A 23137-nucleotide genomic window follows, 5' to 3' on the forward strand; every position below is an offset into this window, starting at 1 on the left:
GCTATGGAAAACAATGTAAACAAACTCTACAGAAAAGTTTTCTATCTGATGCTGACGTCACAATTTGGAGATATGGCAGTAGTAGATGTTGGCTTTAATCGACTTTCATTATGAATATAAAATGGGCCATGTCTATGCTATAACTGGTCTAAGGGCAGGAAGCTCTCAGATTGGCTGATTTAGTTGGCGCCTGAAAAACCGGTTTATGTGGTCTGCCCTAAGGATGGCCACTAACGACAGGACAAGTGTGTTGAACATGTGTGTACACACATGTTCGTCATGCATGTTGTGTCATCAGCGAGACGCTTCAAATAAAAAAAAAACAGTTTGACAGCAGCGTCCAACATAAAATAAACAATCAATAACAATAATTAAACCACTGATACATTACAAATTATAAATATATAAAAATAATTCATGCTTAATTAGAGAAGCGAAAAGAAAATAAAATGCAGAAAATCGAAGATGCAAAAACCCAACCTCAAAGACTTCTGTTCAAAGTCTTTCGCTGTGTTGACACAACAATGTATGACGACATGTGTGTGTAGGCTTACATACATGTTTAGCACACTTTTTCTGTCGTTAGTGGCCACCCTAATAATCAAAACTACAAAAGATACGAGCATTGAACAGTCATTATACTATAGTGAAATTCTCGTTATACAGTCTGCACCTGATTAGCAATGGTTTTCTATCCTTGTCTGTCATTAGACGAAGCAGAGACATATCAATTTTGTGAACAGGTTACTTAAACATTCAACAATTTTACTGAGCAAAAATATAGAGGCCTATTGTACAGTTCAGATAGAATATCGAGGCACCGAGCTTCGCTCGTTATTTTTATTTATTGATAAACAGAACACATTATTCTCTAAAATGATCATGTTTATATTTTACAGCTGGCTATACGTCAGCTTATGAATTTCGGGGATGCGATATTTTGATTTTCCACAGAATCGCTCGCTCACTTTTTACTATCCAAAGACAACGAAAGTCACATCTGTTTCAGCCAAAGATGAATTATCCTTTTAATGTTGTTCAGCCAGTTTTCCCAATGATGAGACCTAGTGCAATCGAATTTTTATATCATGAACTATGTCATATACTATGTTCCAAATTTCGTGAAAATCGTTAGAGCCGTTTTCGAGATCCGATGAACATAAATAACCAGATATAAAAATATAAACAAACATACAGAAATTGCTCGCTTAATATAATAGGATAATTATGATAACCTAATTTAGTGAATAGCTTCACAAAAAGTTTTTTAAGAAGCATATGGTAAAAATATTAACAAAGAAAGATACAGTAATATACCAGTACTTCTTTAACATAAGGGATTAATATTTTGATTGACTATTTATTAATATTTTTAATTTTATTAAATCTCATTTTCAAGTCGCTCTCTTGTTGCATGATTGTGCACGTCATGACTGTAATAAAACTTTTTTTTTTTGATTTATGGGTGTAATAAATTTTCGAAACCAAACAAATTCCTTAATTTATTATTGACTCTCCATGACTATCTAATATATCTCTAAATAATTAGTTTACAAACATATTTTATATATTGATGGTAATTTGTTTTATTTTGCTATTGTATCACTGATAAAATTCAAAACTGCTCCAAACATTGAGTGAATGAAATCCAGAGTAAAATCAGGGATATGATCTCGGCTATTCATCTTCGATCCAAAATTGATATTTATCATTTCTACATTGATGATATTTTTTCATAAATTTGTTCTCATTATTATTTAAGATAATATTTACTGAAATTACCGATTACAACTGTCAAAATACTTATGTTTATGTTTCCAATTTCAGGTGATCGGGGACTACCATGGGCAATCAAACGAATCAGATTTGAAGAATTGACTTATTCAATTTGAAATTTCCACCATTGACAACTGTCGCGTCCAGGACACAACTTCTTATGAGCCAACTCTTCAATACCTTCTAATTTCCCAGTCTTTTAAAGTTTAAATTTATAACTAGATAAATGAGAAAACCTTGAAATGTAAATAACTATGTGATTATCTAAGTTATGTGATGAATAGTTTCCTTATTATATAATTATGATGAAACGTGTGTATCACCTTTTAGCAAAAGGGTAGCCTATATATTTTTTAAAAATCTTAAATATTTGGTATACAAAGTTCTTGTTATTTGGTCATTCAATTCTTCACCACAGTTTCGATTTGGTACAAAATCATAAAATTTTGGTAACTTGCTCATCATTTTCAGTATTCCATATTTTAAAAAATGTACTCTCCATGGGCATTTGAAATAGTTATTATTTTATTGATTATTAATATGCTTTTATTTGTTATGATTTATTTCAAGTAGGTCTGAAAATATGTTTAAGATTTTAATAATCAATCGAACAGCAACGTTTTTGTGCCATTGCAATAATAGATTGGATCCTGTATTATTGATGATAATATTGATGTTTTCATTCCTTAATTTTGACATTCAATTGTAAAATCATATGAGAATAGGCACAAGTAGTATTATTTTCCCTAAGTATATATACAGTTGAATGTACAGTACTGGTGTTTTATGTTCTAGTCTTTAATTTCTTCATTTGTTAAGGTTAGAGAATAGGCAACTGTAATAATATATTACTATTTTCAATATTTTTGGTTATATAAGTATGGTAGTCAATATTACTAAATATTCAACTCAATCCTAGGAAGTCACTCAATTCTATAAACCACAAAATAATTTATCAATTTGTCAATAAGGCTATTTTAGAAAAAAATCTAAATGATAACTGTCCCAACTGTTGAGAAACATAATGAGTGCGCAAAAAACTGTACATTATTCACAACTCTAGGCTATATGAACCAACCTTGGGAATAATTCTAAATAATGAATAAATTATTGTTATCAATGATTTTTCTGGTAATTTTAGGATTGATGTTACAATACAGACCAACATTTATTAAAGAACCTTATTTTTATTCATAGAGCTGTAACCATTTTTTGTAGGACAGTTTAACATAAAATCTAATTTTCCAACTATAAACGATTTTTTATAATAGTTCGCTTTATATTCTTTAAACTTAGAAATGTAACTTTTGCTTCGTATCTGTTCACTTGCCTAATGCATTTCTGAAGGTGCTATACTTATTTGTTTAATATTAGCTAAACTGTAATCTATTGAAATATATTGTATTAGTTTTGGGGTCCTCTAGTAATATTATGATTGGAGAATATGTCAACTATGATTAGAAAACTGCATTTTACCAAGATAGGAGCTTTCATAATGAATACCAATTTTGACGACGTAAAACAAATATTTATCACTATAATACTAAGGACCTATTATTATTATAAATGTATTAAGTTTTGTGATATTTTTATTACTAAGATTACTTTACCTATATTGTTATTTAGTTCGATTTTCTATTGATGTTGAGAGGTAGAAATAGATACAGCTTTCAGCTGTATTGAGCCTGAAATTGATTGTTGGATCTCATCAATATATCCAGATTCATTTTGTAAAATGTGTATAAGAATATAGAGGTTTAAAATAAAACAAGACTTTTCATTTTAAAATCTTGGAACCATGCCTTTATCCTTCTATCCTAGAGCCCCAACATTTTCCCCAAACATTTCCAGAATTATTCCTAACATCTGGATCCATCATCTTTATATTCTAAATGCAAACTTATATAGTGAGGTCCACGTTATAATGACAGTATTTGATCAACTTTGGTTTTGCTATCCTTGTCTATCATTCGACAAAGCCGGTGGTACTATCCTTTTCTAGGTCCACAACGATGCCAATTATGTTTTTGTCAGTGTAGAAATATAATTAATGCAGAGAATCGGCATCGCTATTTTCCTATCTTTATCTACTGCCATTATAACGTGGACCACACTATACCTTCGCCGCTCCAATATGTTTGAATACATACTACTAATGGAGAGCTGGAGGCCTCAACAGGTGTTCATCTCGAACATTCTGTAGTGGAACTACACACACATACGGTACATTCTTTATGGTGTTTCGAAATAGCCTACTCTTGAAAAATTATGTCAATCACATATTGCATTGAATTTATATAAGAGAGTAACTTATATATTTATTATAGGGTACTAGCCCCTCCCTGGATCCGCCACTGAGTAGAGATGAGGAGGGAGAAAATGAAATAAATAAGGATTGTAGGTCCTTTTCTAATCAGGTATTTGATGAGTGTATTGTTGAATGTAAAGAGCGGAGGGAAGAAGAGGAGGAGGAAAGAAATAAGGGGGAGAGATAGGAGTATGGGTAGAAATAGGAAAGAAATGGAAGAAGAATGTAGGAAGAGAGAACAAGGATGAGAAGGATTTGAAAGGTTGGAAAACAAATTAAAAGGATTTTTTTGACAATTATTATTTTTATTCATTTTAATAAGAAGGAAAATTAAAGAAAAATGAAGATGAGGGTAGGAAAATATGTCAAATTTATTTCAAACATATTTTCTAGGCTTGGATTTTGCCATGAATTTGTATATTTTATTAAAAAATAGCGCTAAAACCGCGGTCAAGTGCCCAGAACTACGGTATTCTATGTAGCATTTCAACTTTTTTTTTCAAATGGACCATAATAATTTTGTCATTTGACATTTTGTTGATACTGTGCCATACTTTCAATAAAATGTGTAATGTCAACTCATACAAATAGATTTGATAGTATTCATTGAATAAGATCGTTATTAATTTTTCTAATCATATCAGATTTATTTACGATTTGAAATCTAGAAACGATTGATGTCATTCACGTATATTATCACAGTTTATCAATTCCGAATAGGAACGTGTCAATTAGCATGCCGAGTAACGATGAGTGTTTGTTTGCTACGGATACGGAACAGATGACAGGCGATCGGTGTGTGTTTGCCTGGAAAATTGAAGGATGTGTCAAAATGGAAGCTTAATTGCCATTGGGCAATGGTTAAATAATTAACTAATATGGCGCGGTCCGAGAAACGGCGTCTTTGCAAGTTTGTCTCTGAATGGACATTTAATAATGACTATTCTTCTTGGTTACGTCCAGTGGACGAAGATAAACATAAAGCATATTGCTTATTATGTGAGAAAGTATTCCCAGTAAGTCATGGTGGACTTAATGATGTGAAAGCTCATGGGAAGGGGAAAAGACATAACTTTCTTAAAGAACAGCAGGAAAATAGAGCAAGAGAAACGTCTGTAGAGTTGAGTTCACCTACGCAGGGGATTTTCCAGTTTGTCAACCCAAAGGATCGGAGACGAGTTCTTGAGAATTATGTGAGTAATGACAATTTTAATTTAATTTTTAAATTTTCCCCAAAAATGGAATATTTCTACGTATGGTTGTGAATTCTGATTTTGTAATCTTTTTGAAATATTCTTGGAACTAGTAAGGACGTGTCCTTTCTATCCTCGCCGTTTACAGTTATTGCAATATTTATACTGTATCATTTATCCATTTTTATGAAAACTTTTGACATTTTTCTCAGAATCACTGTGCACGTATTCAATCATTGTACAATCGTTCTTTTTGGGGTTAAGGTGGATAAATAGTGTAACGACCCAAAAATTGCTTTCGTCATATTTTAGTTGTGTTCTAATTTATTAAACTTCAAAATAACCAAGTATCCTAATTGATCTAAAGACTTATTTTTATACTATTTCATTCTTTTTAACATTTTAACAATATACGGTAAGTACAAAATTGCAAAAGCAGTCTTTTCCTAGTTTATTTACACTGTAGTTATTGATGTTTTTTTGGAATCGATTAGCAAGCCTACTAATTTAATGAGCTATTCTTAGATTGGTAGGAGTCACGAAATTCTACATGAATGTAGAAAGGCTGTAATATTCGAAATATTCAAAAGTAAGGTTATGTAGGTTACTTGGAATTGGAATATTATTTTTAAATTTAGGAACTTTACAGAGGTTAAGTGCATTTGTTTAGACAGTTAAAAATCTGGTTTCATTAGTCTAGTAAATTATTTTTATTTCTCTTTCCATTTATTATAAGATTGTGACACTTGATTTGGGGAATTGACAACTGGTCAGTCTCATAGGCCTACTGTTTACTTTGCAATGAAGCTTATAACATCTGTCAACACTTGCAACTTTTGACTCTAATCATGATTATATTATTTTTAACTCAGATTGCATAAACATAACTGTTACATACAAGATTTAACGTTATAAACAAGAAAAAGTTTTATAGAGAGAGATTTGTTACATAACTGAAATTGTTGACCCTTTTCTTTGATCTACAATAAGTTACTTACATGATTTTCCTTTAATAATATGAAGCTTGTTTCAATCTAATTTAATATCTGCTAGTTTATAGATTTAATTAAAATACCAATCTACTATCCTGGCAACCAAAAGTAGGCCATCAATTGAGTGCAATTTCATGGGCTAGTAGGTAGGCCTAGCCTATATTGATATGACAGCATTATCTTATTGAAGAAGAGCTTTATGTAGTTATATTTAATTTTGTAATTATTATCAAATAATGAGGTTTTTATTTATCCAACTTGGTCTATGGTGCAAAAATTATTGCCCGACCTGTTTCAATCCTATTATAGACCCTCTGCATTATCATTTCCTTGGCCACGTTGGTCTTGACATCCATACTGCAATGTGACAATTTGTGGATGCTCGGACTCGCTCGGATAGCGATGGCAAACGAAGGCCGATGAAGACGAGCGCTGATAAACCACCCATCCACACTCTCGCGCTCGCCGTCATTTGTAGGCATTGGAAGATAGTGTGGATGCGGCATTACATATTAACATTGAGAAAATAATAGCATAAGAAGATATCCCATGGCATAGGTTGTTCATGTTTTCCAAATTTTAAGCCTTTTCTTGTTAACTCAAGCTGATTACTGTCGACTACTGTTTTGGCCGTGTGAGAGTGTTAGAATATGTAAATAATAATAATTTTATTCAATTTAACACAATACACATAGAAGAAATCAAAATACAATGACACAGTATAAGAGACTACCTACACATAGCTATTGTAGTACATATATTTTTTGGACTCAAAATAGTGTGTGAATTAAGTTATCATTTACATAACCTCTAGAACTGTGTATTCCAAATTAAGGTTTAAAGCAGTTTTGGGAAACACTTGAGAAGTGAAAATACACTTCAATTGTAGTGACGATTATTTCGACTTGTTGTGGGTCATCATCAGACTGTAGGAACTTACTCTGAGTAAGTGTTGAACAGTTTGTATCTATTGTATCTACTCGTAAAGTTTATCAATGATTATCATGGAATCTGTGAGAAAACAGATTTAATTTTGATAGTGAAAAGTCTGGATATGCAACAGAGTAGATCTTGATAGTATATTTTAGGTGTAGAAATAGATACTCTATGAAATAATGACATGTTACTTGATTATTTAACATCTTAGAATTCAATACTAAGATCTTGTTACGTTATTCTTCTGTTTCAGGCAAATGTAGTTGTGAAAGAAAGTAACGCTTCAGCCCCGAAGGAGATTACAATAAGGAGAGAGGACGATCTGACATTGGACTCTGCGATCAGTGAGAGCGATTGTTGTTCACTCGGAGAGATGTCATCGGCTGGCAAGATGGAGACGCCGCAACAGTACTGTCTGCGATGGAAGTACCATCACTCCAACCTGCAGGTGATGTTCTCTCAGCTGCTCGAACGAGAAAGCTTCTGTGATGTCACCCTTGCCTGCGAAGGCAAAACGCTTAGAGCTCATAAGGTACATCAACATGCTCTCACGGTTTCTGGGACACTTGTAAATGTAATGGACAGTCCAACCAATAGATTTAAGATTAAGCTCATGAAGTGAGTCATCTGGACTGACGGTCAGCAGACTGCGGTGAAGACAAGAAAAGTAAAGGTGCATTTTCGTTTCTGCGTAAATTTCCGCAGTCGACGACGACAAGCATTGTTAACATTCATATTGTCCAAATTTCAAGAGTGCTAAAACAGCTGATCAAATAACTTTTTATTATTTCTGCTTATTATTCAAAAATTAAAACATTCTAATAATATCAACATATTTCCATTTAAAAGTATAAACTCAACCTCCCCCATCAAAAAATAATTGAACATAATCTTTTAGGTTATTTAGACAAATTGAAATCTACCCAATCTGAGATCCTCACCCTGTCGTGGTCGACAGCGGCATTTACGCACAAACGAAAACCCAGCTTTAGAAGTAATATCATGCTCTTACACTAAGATCCGGTTTCTAGGACACGTTTTAAATGTAATTGATCATTGAACCTATAGATTCAAGATTAAGCTCAAAAGGTAGGTAAAGTCATCATGTTCTCACACTAAGAACTGGTTTCTAGGACACTTATTAAATGTAATAGACAATTGAACATATAGATTAAAGGTTTGGTAGATTTAAGATAGACCTATAGTATCCTAGGCTTAATAAATTCATCTTGTAAAAATAATACTTCATTAATAAAATATCCAATTATTCTTTTTGGACTACCGTACAGTATTAGAATAATTAACTTGAAGTAGATACATTCGCTCCGAATGTCATTTAATCAGACATTTATTTATTATTTTTTACAATGAAGCACAGATCGGGAGAGAAAAACTAAGGATAGGCCTACCTTGTACTATCAGATAGGGCTCACCTATCAATTATTATGTAATTCAATTAAACGATGATAAATCGGCGGAGTGCTTCATTCTTCAACAGTCACATATCCAAGTATTCATTTTAAATTATTAGGATAATCAAGTAGAGTTGAGCCAGTTACACACACATCGATTTTTGGACGTCCTTATGATTTCTATTAGATTGAATGGAACTTGACAAACATAACTTGTTTAATCTAATAGAATTTATATTATAAGGACGGTAAAAAATCGTCGTCCAAAAATCTATGTGTTTGTAGCTAGCTTCATCCTGTCATTTAATGGAACAATCAACAGGATAACAAGAAACTTGAAATATTACAGTGTTGCCGAATTCATCGACGAATATACGTTCCCACACCTCAGATAGAGATGCCTCTCAAAACGTAGGTTCAAATCTCGTTGGGGGTCAAAGTCTCTCAAACGTAATAGAGGCTTCAAGTTTGTGAGTGTTGTATGTGATGCCTAGTCCACACACTTTCGCCAAGTCGCTGGCTTGGACAATTTGGCCTTGCCATCCACTCTGCAACATGGCCATTTGTAGATGCTCGGCTCGACTCGACAAAAGTCGGAGTGAAGGCAGATGAAGGCGAGCGCTGGCAAAGCAGGCATCCACACTATTGCGCTCGTCGTGATTTGTATAAACTTGGCAAGCGTGTGGATGCGGTATAATGCAGGTATTCAAATTGGACGAAGCATACCGTTCCAACAATGCAACACTCTCTTATACTTTTAATAAAGTAAGGTTAGAAAATGGAGTAGCATGGAACTGAAGTAGCGACAATGAGTAAGAAAGTCGTAAGGTCGAGAGACTAGTCTCTTCGACTGGAGTCGTACGATTTTAGTCGAGCCAGTGTGAGTTGAGCCTTAGTATCACAGTCGTGAGGTCACAGAGACTAGAGTCGACTGGTCTGAGTGTCACCATTTGAAAGCACATGCTGCGTCTCTAGTCTCTTCTCGACTCAAGTCGCGTAAGTGTGAGTTGAGCCAAAGGCTCAAAACCAAGTCGCTTTACGCGACTTGAGTCGAGAAGAGACTGGAGACGCAGCATGTGCTTTTACAGATTATTATATTTGAATATCATAATATAATACTAAGCCTCAACTCACACTTACGCGACTCAGGTCGAGAAGAGACTCGACTCTAGTCGAGAGCATGTGTTTCCAAATGGTGACACTCAGACCAGTCGATTCCAGTCCTCCGCGACTGTCACCATTTGAAAACACATGCTCTAAAGTCGAGTCTCTTCTCGACCTGAGTCGCGTAAGTGTGAGTTGAGGCTTAGTCTTATATTATGATATTCAAATATAATAATCTGTGTTGAGGTAGATTTTAAGAACATAATTTTAATTAAGATTTTGATTATACTCTTGATATTTTGTAAAATATATTTGGAACTAATTTGATTTTCTGTTGCTTTTCAGATGATGCTGTCGGCATGTAGTACTTACTTCGATTCAATATTTTCACAACACGAAGAAAATAATCCTATTGTAATTTTAAAAGACGTCAAATTTGCAGACATTAAAGCACTAGTTGAGTTTATGTATAAAGGAGAAATAAACGTTCAAAATGTAAGTATCATTCTGATAATTTAGGTAGTTCAATTGCTACATTTTATTGAAAAAATATGATTCACTTTCATTGCAGTATCGTAAAATACAGCGTAGAACTTGGAATAAATGGATTCTCATGAAACAGGATAGAAAGAGATAAAATGATAGCAACAGGATGCTCTAGTTCAAAACTGGTTCCTTGTCAAAATTCCAAGTCTCAATTTATAGAATTATTGCTAGATTACGTTCTCAGTGATAATATTTGGAGGAATCCCAATGACTCAACATTCTAACGGTGTCGATGAAATTTGGAAATTTACTGAACATTTTGGAACCGGTATTTCATTAGTGACTAACTTTTCAATCCCGTTATTATGCCATCAATAATATTTAATGTCTAATTTTGATAGTCTGTGGCCCAGCTCCACAAAATTCCATTACATTTTGACATGGATTAAACTCCACGAGAACCAATCAGAGAAATCTTCTTTTAAAATAATACTTCTTTCATTTTTCTAGAAGAATTTAGTCTAATCATGGTCAACATTTAACAGGTTTTTGTGAAACCGAACCTTAAAGTTCAATTGTTGTAACATTATGTATTGAAGAGTAGCTTTTTGTTGTACATTTTTACAAAAATTTACCTTTTTTATGGAATATTGTAATATTACTGTTGAACAATTTATTTTAGCAATAAGATGTGCTCGACCATAGAGAAAATATCGCATAAGAAGATATCCATCCCATGGTATAGGTAGTTTATGTTCCAAATTTCATTGTTTACTGAAGCTACGCTTTTTTCAATTGACGACGCTTATTTTCTTGGGCCACTCCTGTGTTTTGGATGGACAAGTTCCCGTCGTTAGGTCATGTCAGAGGCCCTGAAATTGATCAGTTTCTTCCTGAAAACTCTTGACACCAGACCTGAGCCAGCCAGGTCACTCGATATTATTATGTGACGCTGGTAGTGTCTCCTCATAATGTGTAGTTATTACACTCTCAGTAATAATAGACAGTAGTCGAAAGTTATGAGTTAACAAAAAATCTGCTTCAAATTTGGAACATAAACAACCTACAGTATGGGATATCTTCTCATGCTATCTTCTCTCTATGGTTTATGAGTGTGTGTATGTTTCCTTGTATTACTGATGGTTTAAAATTACACTCTCAGTAATAATAGACAGTAGTCGACAGTAATCTGCTTGAGTTAACAAAAATCGGCTTGAAATTTGGAATATAAACAACCTACAGTATGGGATATCTTCTTATGCTATCTTCTCTCTATGGTCTGTGAGTGTGTGTATGTTTCCTTGTATTAATGATGGATTAAAGATGCACAGTATGAGAGCCTACCAGCTCCACAAAAATGAACTAAGTGGACTACCGGTTTGAATTAACAGTGAAATTTGAACGTAAATGCCCTATACCATGGGATATCTTCTTATACTATTTTTACTTACCTTGCCCTATTACCATAGGTAAGGAAAGTATTGCTTTCCGAAAAAATTAAGGTACCCCAATTTATAAATTTCTATACGTTTCAAGGTCCCCTGAGTCCAAAAAAGTGGTTTTTGGGTATTGGTCTGTATGTGTGTGTGTGTGTGTGTATATGAGTGTATGTTTTATTTTATTTTATTTATTTATATTGCCAATTCATAAATTAATTATATTCATATATTACAAAATTTTCATAATTTGACCAATTTTATAAATATAAAAACAATAAACATAATTTCATTTTGTAAACAAAATATTATAAAACTAAATAAAATAAGAATAATATATGATTTTACTCTTAAATAAAATATTTTTAAAACTAGGCATCACCAGCAAAAAGAAAAAACTCTTTGCCCGCTGGTGAGAGTTGCAAAATAACGAAAAAAAAATAAAACAAATAATATTTCGAAAATAATTCTAAAAATTTAGGTTTAAATTCAACCGATAAATAAACAATTACAATAGAATCAGCAAAAATCAAACAAAACATTCCAAAGAGCAGAAAAAATACAGAGATCAAAAAAACAAAAATGAATAACTATTTAAAATGCTATGCTTGATAAGGAAAAGAAATACTCCCTCTTAATCCACTCTTTCATGGTTTTTTATTAATTTTTAAATTTAAATCAAAAGGTATTTCATTGATCAGTTTACTGCTCGTATAAATAAGCTGCCTTCTGATCAATGAAAGTTTTGTAGGATAAACTTTGTATTTCTCTATTACAGCTGGTCTGAAATGATAAAGGTTCTTGTTCAGCTTTGGGAAGATACTTTTATTTTTCATTAGGTACTTTAACAGGACTTTGATATAGAGTTGTCTCACGGTAAAAACATCAAAATCTTTGAAAATTAGATTTGTCGGGTATAACCTTGGTTTGTTTAAGATGGTCTTTATTATATTTTTCTGAATGATGAAGAGATTTTCCATGTGCACATCATATGCAGCACCCCATATTACTAAACCATATTGTAAAACTGATTGAACAATGCCATGATAAACAGTTTTTAAGTGATTTAAATTCAGTATTTTGTTTAATTTATGGAATTTATAAGAAATATATTTAGTTTTTTACACAGAAAAGAAATGTGAGGCTGCCATTTCAAGTTTTCATCAATTATTACTCCAAGATATTTAGTATTATTCACTTTTTCTATTTCTGGGCAGTTACATATTTGAAGATTTGAGCAAAGTGAATGCAGTCTCAGCTTGAAATGGTTTTCTGGTTTTCCTGTTGAATTTGGTGAAAAAGTTATGTATTTTGTTTTATTTATATTTAAACTCATGGTGTTTATGTCAAGCCATCTTTTTACTGTCAATAGATCACTTTCTGCATTACTAAACAAGCTCCGCCAATCAGCACTATTAAAGATTATTGCTGTATCGTCGGCAAATGACACAATCCTGCCATTTTTCAATTTTAATTTCAAAAGATCATTAACATAGATGAGGAATAAAACAGGGGATAAGACTGTACCCTGAGGTAGGCCATAAGAATTGAGGTTTAAGGTGCTTTTCTGTGAATTTAAGTACAATATTTGGGATCTATCCTGTAAATAGCTTTTGAATAAATCTAAAGTAATTCCCCTTATTCCTATTTTTTGTAATTTCTTGAAAAGGGTTTCATGTGGTATTGTATCGAAAGCTTTTGATAAGTCTAAAAATATTGACATGGTTTTATTTCTGTTGTTTAAATTACTACTAATCTGATTCACAAAACTACACAATGCGTCTTCTGTGCTTTTATTTATTTGAAAACCAAATTGCTGTTTCTCTATAACATTGTATTTGTCTAAGAAGTTGATTAACCGTAGTTTAATAAGTTTTTCAACAATTTTAGCTAAATTGCTTAAAAGGCTGATTGGCCTGTAGTTATTGGGTTTAGTCTTGTCACCCCCTTTGAATATTGGTTTCAACTTTGCAATTTTGAAGTGATCAGGGAAAGTACCTGTTACAAAAATTTTGTTAGCAATATCTGCTAGAGGCGCCGCTATATACTGAGCAATTTGTTTCAAAGTGAAGTTGAAATGTTATCTGTCCCAGGACTAGCATTATTTTTCAATTTAGATATGACTTCTTCTACTTCTGAAGCTTCAACTGGAGTTAGAAACCATGAGTTTTGAAGGGTACCATAGTTATTAAATTGCAGAACCTCTTTATTCCTACTGATATCTATAGCTTCTGCATGTCTCATACCTACTTCCGCGAAGAACCTGTTCAATGTCGATGCTTCCAATTTTATGTCTTCATTAGCATGATTACTTTCGTCTATAATATCATTTATGTATTTCCAGAGAGTTCTGGGGTTTTGACTATTTTTATTAATTTCATTTGTACAAGGTGACACACGGGAGACGGATGGTTTTGAACTGCGTAGTACTGAGAGTGCGGCGGTGGGAGGTGGTTGTGGTGGGGATAGTTCTGCTCGACATAAGACGCCATTTTGTTTACTCAGTCACTATGGAGCAGTGGGACTTACAACGTCGATTGTTTGTCTATGACAGTTTCGTGAAAAGTGGTGAGACTATTACAGCTACGCAGCGATTGTTTCGTGTGCGGTTTAATGTTGGTCGACATGGAGCTGTTCCAAGTCGTGACACAATCCTCAGATGGGTGAAAAACTTCAGATCGACTGGAAACATACTGGATAAGAAGCATCCTGGCCCGATACGCAGTGTAACAACACCAGAAAATGTTGAAAGGGTAAGGGAAGCAGTAGTCAGAAGCCCAGGACGGTCAGCTAGACGTCATGCTAGTGAGCTACGAATTAATCGTGAATCGGTTGGACGAATTTTGCATAAAGAATTAAAATTCCATCCCTACAAAATGCTCATTGTCCAACAACTTAAGGCAACTGATTTTGCTGTACGCGAAGACTTTGCATACAGAATGCAAGTGATTTTGGGATTGAATGAAAATGCAATTTTATTGATGAGAGATGAGGCTCATTTCCATTTAAACGGGACTGTGAATAAGCAAAACCTGCGTTACTGGGCTCCAGAGCATCCACACCTTATCCATCAGCGTCCTCTACACTCAGAAAAAGTAACAGTATGGTGTGCTCTTGGCTCTGTTGGCATTATTGGACCTTATTTTTTCGAAGAGAACGGGGCCACAGTTACTGTTAATTCGGCTCGATACATTCGTATGCTTGAAACTTTCTTTAAACCAGAACTACGAAGACGACGAATCCCCTTAAAACGTGTTTGGTTCTAGCAGGATGGGGCAACGCAACATCACACACCGCAAACAATTCAATGACAGTTCTTGCACGCATGTTTCGTCGAAAGATTATCTCACGTTTTGGCAATGTTCCTTGGCCTCCCAGGTCTCCTGACTTATCAGTGTGTGACTTTTTTCTGTGGGGGTACCTTAAGAGCTGTGTCTCAAACCACGAACTTTGGATGAGTTGAAGAATGCAATCATTCAAGAAATTGCTGCCATCCCTGTAGAGATGTTAGTCCGTGTGATGGAGGATTTTGAGAAGAGACTTGAGTCCTGCATTCGAAATGATGGACATCACCTTGAGGACATTATTTTTCACAAATAACTGAAATGACAGGTAATGAGCTTTTTAACTAAAATGGCAAATAATAAGCTTTGATTTTGTGTAAATAAACATGTATTAATTTTAAAACTGGCTGAGTATTATTACATTAAAATCCGTCCGTCTCCCGTGTGTCACCCTGTATAATAGCTATTTTTTGTTGTAATTATCAATTTATTCAAAGTGTTTTTATACAATCTTAAATCTTCTTTTAATTTATTATTAAATGGCTCTTTTTTTAGTTTTTTGTACATTTTATCCTTTTTATTGATCGCGTTAATTAGTCCTGGAACCATCTATGGCTTCAAGGGTTTGTTTTTGTGTGATATTGTTATCTCCCTAGAGGATGCATCAATGAACTTATTCAGTGTATCCACAAAAGATGATACCATCAGATTTACCTCACAGTTATTATCTTTGAATTCGGAAAACAAATTTTCTTGGGACAGACATTCTTTTAGTTTGATGTAATCTAATTTTTTGTAAGTAACTTTTCTACTTTTTATTCTGTTTATGTTACCCATATATCCCAAATTAAGTGAAACGGAAAAGTGATCCGTTATGTTGGTTTTTAATATTTCCTATTTTATACTTAATAATTTTATCAGAATTTTAAAGAAAAATGTGATCTAGGCATGATTTAGAATTCTCTGTTAGTCTTGTGTGCCCGGTAATATAAGGTTTATAACCCTTTCCGTTCATTATATCTAAATAATCATTAGTCATTTTATCATTTGAACATAAGTTTAAATTTATATCTCCTGCCAAACAAACATCGACATCTTCCGGAATGTTACTCAAATACTCATCCATACTCTCCAGAAAGTTTGATACATTTCCATTTGGAGATCTATATATCCCTATAATATTTAAACTTTTACCACTAGGTGTTACAACGTTAATACTTATAGAATTACACTCTCTAATATTACAATCTAATATATCAAAACTCAATGAGTCCTTTATATATATGCATAGGCCATCACATTTATTCAAAATAGAGTTCTTATTCACTACTTTATAACCCGGTATATTATACATAAAAGGTATATTAACATTACACCAAGTCTCTGTAAGTAATATTATGTCGTGCTTAGTTTTATAGTTTTCAAGAGTGCATATGAATTCATCAAAGTTCTTACCTAAGCTACGGATATTCATTGAATATATATTTAAAAAGTGAATCTCTTTCTCCTCACACTGTGGTACATAATTTAAATAATCTTCAACTACTTCAGTTGTATTATTTTCAGAATCATATAATGCAAAGATATCTTGAATATTCGTCATAAGAAAGGAGGAAAATTAAAACTTATGAGTTAAAAACGGTTCATATTAGTTTATAGTTTTTGCAGGTCCGCTACATTGTCAATGACAAAAGTTTTGTTGTTCCTACCCTCATCCTTTTTCACCAGAATCTTGCCATCGTTTATCCAGACGAAACGATAATGCTTGTCAGCTGCGACCTTTTTCGTTTCCTTCAGCAAATTCATGACAGATTGAGTCAGGTGATGAAAAACGCTTACTCTTCCATCCGGTAACGATTTATTAACCGTTTTTGTGGAGATTCCAGGCAAACCAGGATCCAAGGCAGATAATTTTTTGAACTGCGACATCCACGCCAATTTGTCTTGTTTCCTTACAAACTTGAAAATAATAGGCTTACAATTTCCCTTTTCCCTAACCGGTAATCTATGTCCTGAACTTAAATCCCTACAGGTAAGATCACTTTTTAGTGTTTTTTGATAATGAATCGAAGATCTCATGGATTGATTCATTTTTAGTTTCTGGGAGACCAGTGACTATTACATTATCGCGGCGACTGTACATTTCGAGATCGGAAACTTGCTTTTCTAGAGAGGAAATATTCATTTTTAGAGAGGCATTTTCGTTTTTAACTTTTTTCAAATCATCTTTACAGTTCGTAAGCTCCTTCCTAAGACTATCGAATTCATCCGATATAAAAGTAACGGATTTCTTAATTTCTTCAAAATCACTCAAGAAAGTTGAAATGTGCGTCTGTTTACACGATATCTCATCTCCCAATTAACGGAATGACTTGAAATTTGAAACTTGAGGTCCTTACACTATAAGGATCCGACACGAAGAATTTCGATCTAATGCAATTCAAGATGGCGTATAAAATGGCGAAAATGTTGTAAAAACAGGGTTTTCGCGATTTTCTCAAATACGGCTTCAACGATTTTGATCAATTTTATACCTTAAATAGTCATTGATAAGCCCTATCAACTGCCACAAGTCCCTTATCTGTAAAAATTCCAGGAGCTCCGCCCCCATCTATGCAGAAAAGTTGATTTTATATTCTCAATTATCAGGCTTCAGATACAATTTAAACAGAAAAATTAAGTGGAAAAGTTGAGCATGAAAATCTCTACAATTAATATTCAGTAACATTTTCACCTAAAATTGAAAATAAGCTCGAAATTCGAGAAAATGTGCTTATTCAATTGCAAACTGTTGATTCTATTAAATCATTCACTATGAAGAGATAGCTGACTTCGTGTGTCTTCAGCGTTATTGTCCTGTCACCAGCTGGCTTGGATCTTTGAATAGTAGACTTGAGATGCGCGTGTACACTAATGTCAGGTGATCAATTTTCATAACGGCAAGGAAAGTTGTGTGAGTGCGCCACACCAGATTTTTTCTCTATGGTTAGACTTGGACAAATCAAATGGCAATAAATATATATTGAATGTTGCAGTCACACCTATCATCACTGTTGAAAACGGCCGAAGAGCTGCGCATCAAAGGACTGGCGGAGGTGTCCTGGCGATCGGAAGGCGAGGGGTGGCGCAGCGTTGAAGGGGAGGGGGGTGGCCGGGGGCGGCGGGGAGGAGTGGCCTCTTCGGGGGCGGTATCGGATGGCGGTGATTCTGACTCGGAGCCGCCCCCGACTAAGCGGTCCAAGCAGCCGCTGCTGCCCCAGCCTGTGGAGCACTTTGCCGCCTCCCTCATCAAACAGCAGCAGCAGCACCAAGCCGCCGCCTCCGACCACCTCTTCAACCCCCAGGTCACCAGTGTGCTCGGCAACGTCGCCCTGCACTCGGCTAGGAACGATTTCAATGTGAGTACCAGCTCATCTGTTGTCTATTCATTCATCATTTATAGAAACACTAAGGCCCGGTCTTTCCAAAAACGCCTTCTCTGATTGGTTCTCGTGAAATTAATCACGGTTGAAATTTAACCTGATGTTGTGCAACCGGCACTAAGGGCCGGTTTCCGAGCTCGGGATTCAGCTAAGTTTTAGACTTTGAACAGCTAGAGTCAGAAAATTGGCTTTCCAAAACGGGGTGTTTTAATGACAATCTTTATTTTCTAATTTCTATAATTGGAAATGTTTTTCCTTGACGAAATTAAACATTCCTAAATAATTCAAAATAGCCGAAACTTTACACTATTTTCTCTTTATTTTATTTTGTGTTCAATTTTCTAGTTTTTCGAAATTTAATTTAAATGTGGCTATGACTACGACTACGCCCTGTTTCGGGAAGCCAATTTTCTGACTCCAGCTGTTCAGACCCGCCGCAAAGTAGACCCACGCTAATCCACGAAAAGCAACCCACGCGGTGGGATGTTTTGTAAACCATTGCTAGGCTTGTCCAGACATCTGTGTAATACATGCAATGAATAATCCACTTTTCAGCTGATTGATTATGAATAATTCTATAGCAATGGTTTACAAAACATCCCACGGCGTGGGTTGCTTTTCGTGGATTAGCGTGGGTCTACTTTGCGGCGGGCCTTAGGGTCTAGAACTTAAGCTAAATCCCGAGCTCGGAAACCGGCCCTTAGGCTCAACTGACACTACCTCGACTCGAATCGTACGACTCCAGTCGAGGATACTCCAGTATCTCGACCTTACGACTCTCGTGTTCATTGTCACTACTTCAGTTCCATGCTACTCCATTTTCTAACCTTACTTTATAAAAAATATAAGATCCAATTCGTCAGTACTTCGCATATAAAACATTTAATAATAATTAATTATGAATTTATTGTCTTATCTAATTCTTATTATTTTCTTATCTAAAATGATAAAACATCACTTTGATAAAACCTAACCTCACTTTCATTAGAAATGCACGGTACTACGCAACTCAAGTCGAGGCTCGACCAACATGTCGAGTCGACGCTCGACTCAGTCTCACAGTCGTGAAGTCAAGAAGACTAGAATCGACTGGAGTGTCACCATTTGAAAACACTTGCTGCGTCGAGAAGAGACTAGAGTCGCAGTCTCTTCTCGACTTGAGTCGCGTAAGTGTGAGTTGAGCCTTAAGATGCGTACAGACGTTCGCTCTGCTCCGCAATCGAACGTCACTCGAGCAGATCGATTGATGATCGACCGGGGAGCAAGAGTGGAACGCGAGAAGAGCTAACATCTCCCGTAACGTTCATGATCGGAGCGACTACGGAGCGTTCGTGGAGCGATTACGGAGCGTGTCGGAGGCGCGTATATCTGTACGCACCTTTACAGTTCGCGTTACGTAGCTTTGCCTCTGTGACTTTAAAACGGCATATAGGCAAGGGATGGTTCGAGATGTAATATTCACTGCTATGCAAAAAGCTATCAGGCTTTAGAGTCCCTAGATAACTTGATGTAGAGAATTCCCTACACAGAGATTCTTCATGAATGAGAGAATTGCAACGTATCACCAATAATGGAAAGAGCATGTTGAACGAATGTCAGCTGATATGCTGTGTTGTGCAGAAAGCACGTAACTCCAAAAAGCTCCTTGTGTATCTTTTCGGATGCAACACGTAGGTTTAGAAAAGATACAAAAGATCATTATTTTGTTACTTATGGAAAGATAGGGTAAAGCTCCTTGTGTATCTTTTCGGATGCAACACGTTGCTTTTGAGAATATACAAAAGATCATTAGTTACTTATGGAAAGATAGGGTAAAGCTCCTTGTGTATCTTTTCGGATGCAACACGTTGCTTTTAAGAAGATACAAAAGAGCATTAGTTGCTTTCCAAAACGGGGTGTTTTAATGACAATCTTTATTTTCTAATTTCTATAATTGGAAATGTTTTTCCTTGACGAAATTAAACATTCCTAAATAATTCAAAATAGCCGAAACTTTACACTATTTTCTCTTTATTTTATTTTGTGTTCAATTTTCTAGTTTTTCGAAATTTAATTTAAATGTGGCTATGACTACGACTACGCCCTGTTTCGGGAAGCCAATTTTCTGACTCCAGCTGTTCAGACCCGCCGCAAAGTAGACCCACGCTAATCCACGAAAAGCAACCCACGCGGTGGGATGTTTTGTAAACCATTGCTAGGCTTGTCCAGACATCTGTGTAATACATGCAATGAATAATCCACTTTTCAGCTGATTGATTATGAATAATTCTATAGCAATCAATGGTTTACAAAACATCCCACGGCGTGGGTTGCTTTTCGTGGATTAGCGTGGGTCTACTTTGCGGCGGGCCTTAGGGTCTAGAACTTAGCTAAATCCCGAGCTCGGAAACCGGCCCTTAGGCTCAACTCACACTACCTCGACTCGAATCGTACGACTCCAGTCGAGGATACTCCAGTATCTCGACCTTACGACTCTCGTGTTCATTGTCACTACTTCAGTTCCATGCTACTCCATTTTCTAACCTTACTTTATAAAAAATATAAGATCCAATTCGTCAGTACTTCGCATATAAAACATTTAATAATAATTAATTATGAATTTATTGTCTTATCTAATTCTTATTATTGTCTTATCTAAAATGACAAAAGTTTTGTTGTTCCTACCCTCATCCTTTTTCACCAGAATCTTGCCATCGTTTATCCAGACGAAACGATAATGCTTGTCAGCTGCGACCTTTTTCGTTCCTTCAGCAAATTCATGACAGATTGAGTCAGGTGATGAAAAACGCTTACTCTTCCATCCGGTAACGATTTATTAACCGTTTTTGTGGAGATTCCAGGCAAACCAGGATCCAAGGCAGATAATTTTTTGAACTGCGACATCCACGCCAATTTGTCTTGTTTCCTTACAAACTTGAAAATAATAGGCTTACAATTTCCCTTTTCCCTAACCGGTAATCTATGTCCTGAACTTAAATCCCTACAGGTAAGATCACTTTTTAGTGTTTTTGATAATGAATCGAAGATCTCATGGATTGATTCATTTTTAGTTCTGGGAGACCAGTGACTATTACATTATCGCGGCGACTGTACATTTCGAGATCGGAAACTTGCTTTTCTAGAGAGGAAATATTCATTTTTAGAGAGGCATTTTCGTTTTTAACTTTTTTCAAATCATCTTTACAGTTCGTAAGCTCCTTCCTAAGACTATCGAATTCATCCGATATAAAAGTAACGGATTTCTTAATTTCTTCAAAATCACTCAAGAAAGTTGAAATGTGCGTCTGTTTACACGATATCTCATCTCCCAATTAACGGAATGACTTGAAATTTGAAACTTGAGGTCCTTACACTATAAGGATCCGACACGAAGAATTTCGATCTAATGCAATTCAAGATGGCGTATAAAATGGCGAAAATGTTGTTAAAAACAGGGTTTTTCGCGATTTTCTCAAATACGGCTTCAACGATTTTGATCAATTTTATACCTTAAATAGTCATTGATAAGCCCTATCAACTGCCACAAGTCCCTTATCTGTAAAAATTCCAGGAGCTCCGCCCCCATCTATGCAGAAAAGTTTGATTTTATATTCTCAATTATCAGGCTTCAGATACAATTTAAACAGAAAAAATTAAGTGGAAAAGTTGAGCATGAAAATCTCTACAATTAATATTCAGTAACATTTTCACCTAAAATTGAAAATAAGCTCGAAATTCGAGAAAATGTGCTTATTCAATTGCAAACTGTTGATTCTATTAAATCATTCACTATGAAGAGATAGCTGACTTCGTGTGTCTTCAGCGTTATTGTCCTGTCACCAGCTGGCTTGGATCTTTGAATAGTAGACTTGAGATGCGCGTGTACACTAATGTCAGGTGATCAATTTTCATAACGGCAAGGAAAGTTGTGTGAGTGCGCCACACCAGATTTTTTCTCTATGGTTAGACTTGGACAAATCAAATGGCAATAAATATATATGAATGTTGCAGTCACACCTATCATCACTGTTGAAAACGGCCGAAGAGCTGCGCATCAAAGGACTGGCGGAGGTGTCCTGGCGATCGGAAGGCGAGGGGTGGCGCAGCGTTGAAGGGGAGGGGGGTGGCCGGGGGCGGCGGGGAGGAGTGGCCTCTTCGGGGGCGGTATCGGATGGCGGTGATTCTGACTCGGAGCCGCCCCCGACTAAGCGGTCCAAGCAGCCGCTGCTGCCCCAGCCTGTGGAGCACTTTGCCGCCTCCCTCATCAAACAGCAGCAGCAGCACCAAGCCGCCGCCTCCGACCACCTCTTCAACCCCCAGGTCACGTTGCTTTGAGAAGATACAAAAGAGCATCTGTTGCTTATGGAATGACATTAAAGCTCCGTGTGTATCTTTTCGGATGCAACACGTTGCTTTTGAGAAGATGCAAACGTGCATCTGTTGCTTATGGAATGACATTAAAGCTCCTTGTGTATCTTTTCGGATGCAACACGTGCTTTTGAGAAGATTCAAACGTGCATCTGTTGCTTATGGAATGACATTAAGCTCCTTGTGTATCTTTTCGGATGCAACACGTTGCTTTTGAGAAGATTCAAACGTGCATCTGTTGCTTATGGAATGACATTAAAGCTCCTTGTGTATCTTTTCGGATGCAACACGTTGGTTTAGAAAATATACAAAAGTTCATTTGTTACTTATGGAAAGATAGGGTAAAGCTCCTTGTGTATCTTTTCGGATGCAACACGTTGCTTTTGAGAAGATACAAAAGAGCATTAGTTGCTTATGGAATGACATTAAAGCTCCTCGTGT

The 23137-nt window shown here is 35.4% G+C and overlaps 2 protein-coding genes and 1 long non-coding RNA gene across 8 annotated transcripts in view; 2 read left to right on the forward strand and 1 right to left on the reverse strand.

Moving 5' to 3' along the window:
* The window catches only part of LOC111043911 (transmembrane protein 127), a 25506-nt gene extending 21962 nt beyond the window's left edge, over positions 1 to 3544 (forward strand). For all 4 annotated transcript variants that reach the window (XM_039426497.1, XM_039426498.1, XM_022328954.2 and 1 more), the window contains one exon: positions 1828 to 3544. The gene's annotated coding sequence lies outside the window, so the exon portion shown is untranslated. The remainder of the gene's footprint in view (positions 1 to 1827) is intronic.
* LOC120350967 overlaps positions 1 to 6637 on the reverse strand; it is an 8925-nt gene extending 2288 nt beyond the window's left edge. Inside the window, exon 1 of the long non-coding RNA XR_005571134.1 lies at positions 6559 to 6637. This is a non-coding gene — a long non-coding RNA (uncharacterized LOC120350967). The remainder of the gene's footprint in view (positions 1 to 6558) is intronic.
* LOC111043900 overlaps positions 4780 to 23137 on the forward strand; it is a 46197-nt gene continuing 27839 nt past the window's right edge. For all 3 annotated transcript variants that reach the window (XR_005571133.1, XM_039426494.1, XM_039426496.1), the window contains exons 1-4: positions 4780 to 5277; positions 7459 to 7737; positions 10067 to 10216; positions 17963 to 18325. Coding sequence is in view for 2 of the 3 variants with exons in the window: in XM_039426494.1 (XP_039282428.1) it covers positions 4963 to 5277; positions 7459 to 7737; positions 10067 to 10216; positions 17963 to 18325 (1107 nt within the window). In the remaining variant the exon portion in view is untranslated. The remainder of the gene's footprint in view (positions 5278 to 7458; positions 7738 to 10066; positions 10217 to 17962; positions 18326 to 23137) is intronic.

This window comes from Nilaparvata lugens, chromosome 4 (genome assembly GCF_014356525.2).
Source record: "Nilaparvata lugens isolate BPH chromosome 4, ASM1435652v1, whole genome shotgun sequence".
Classification (NCBI taxonomy): domain Eukaryota; kingdom Metazoa; phylum Arthropoda; class Insecta; order Hemiptera; family Delphacidae; genus Nilaparvata; species Nilaparvata lugens.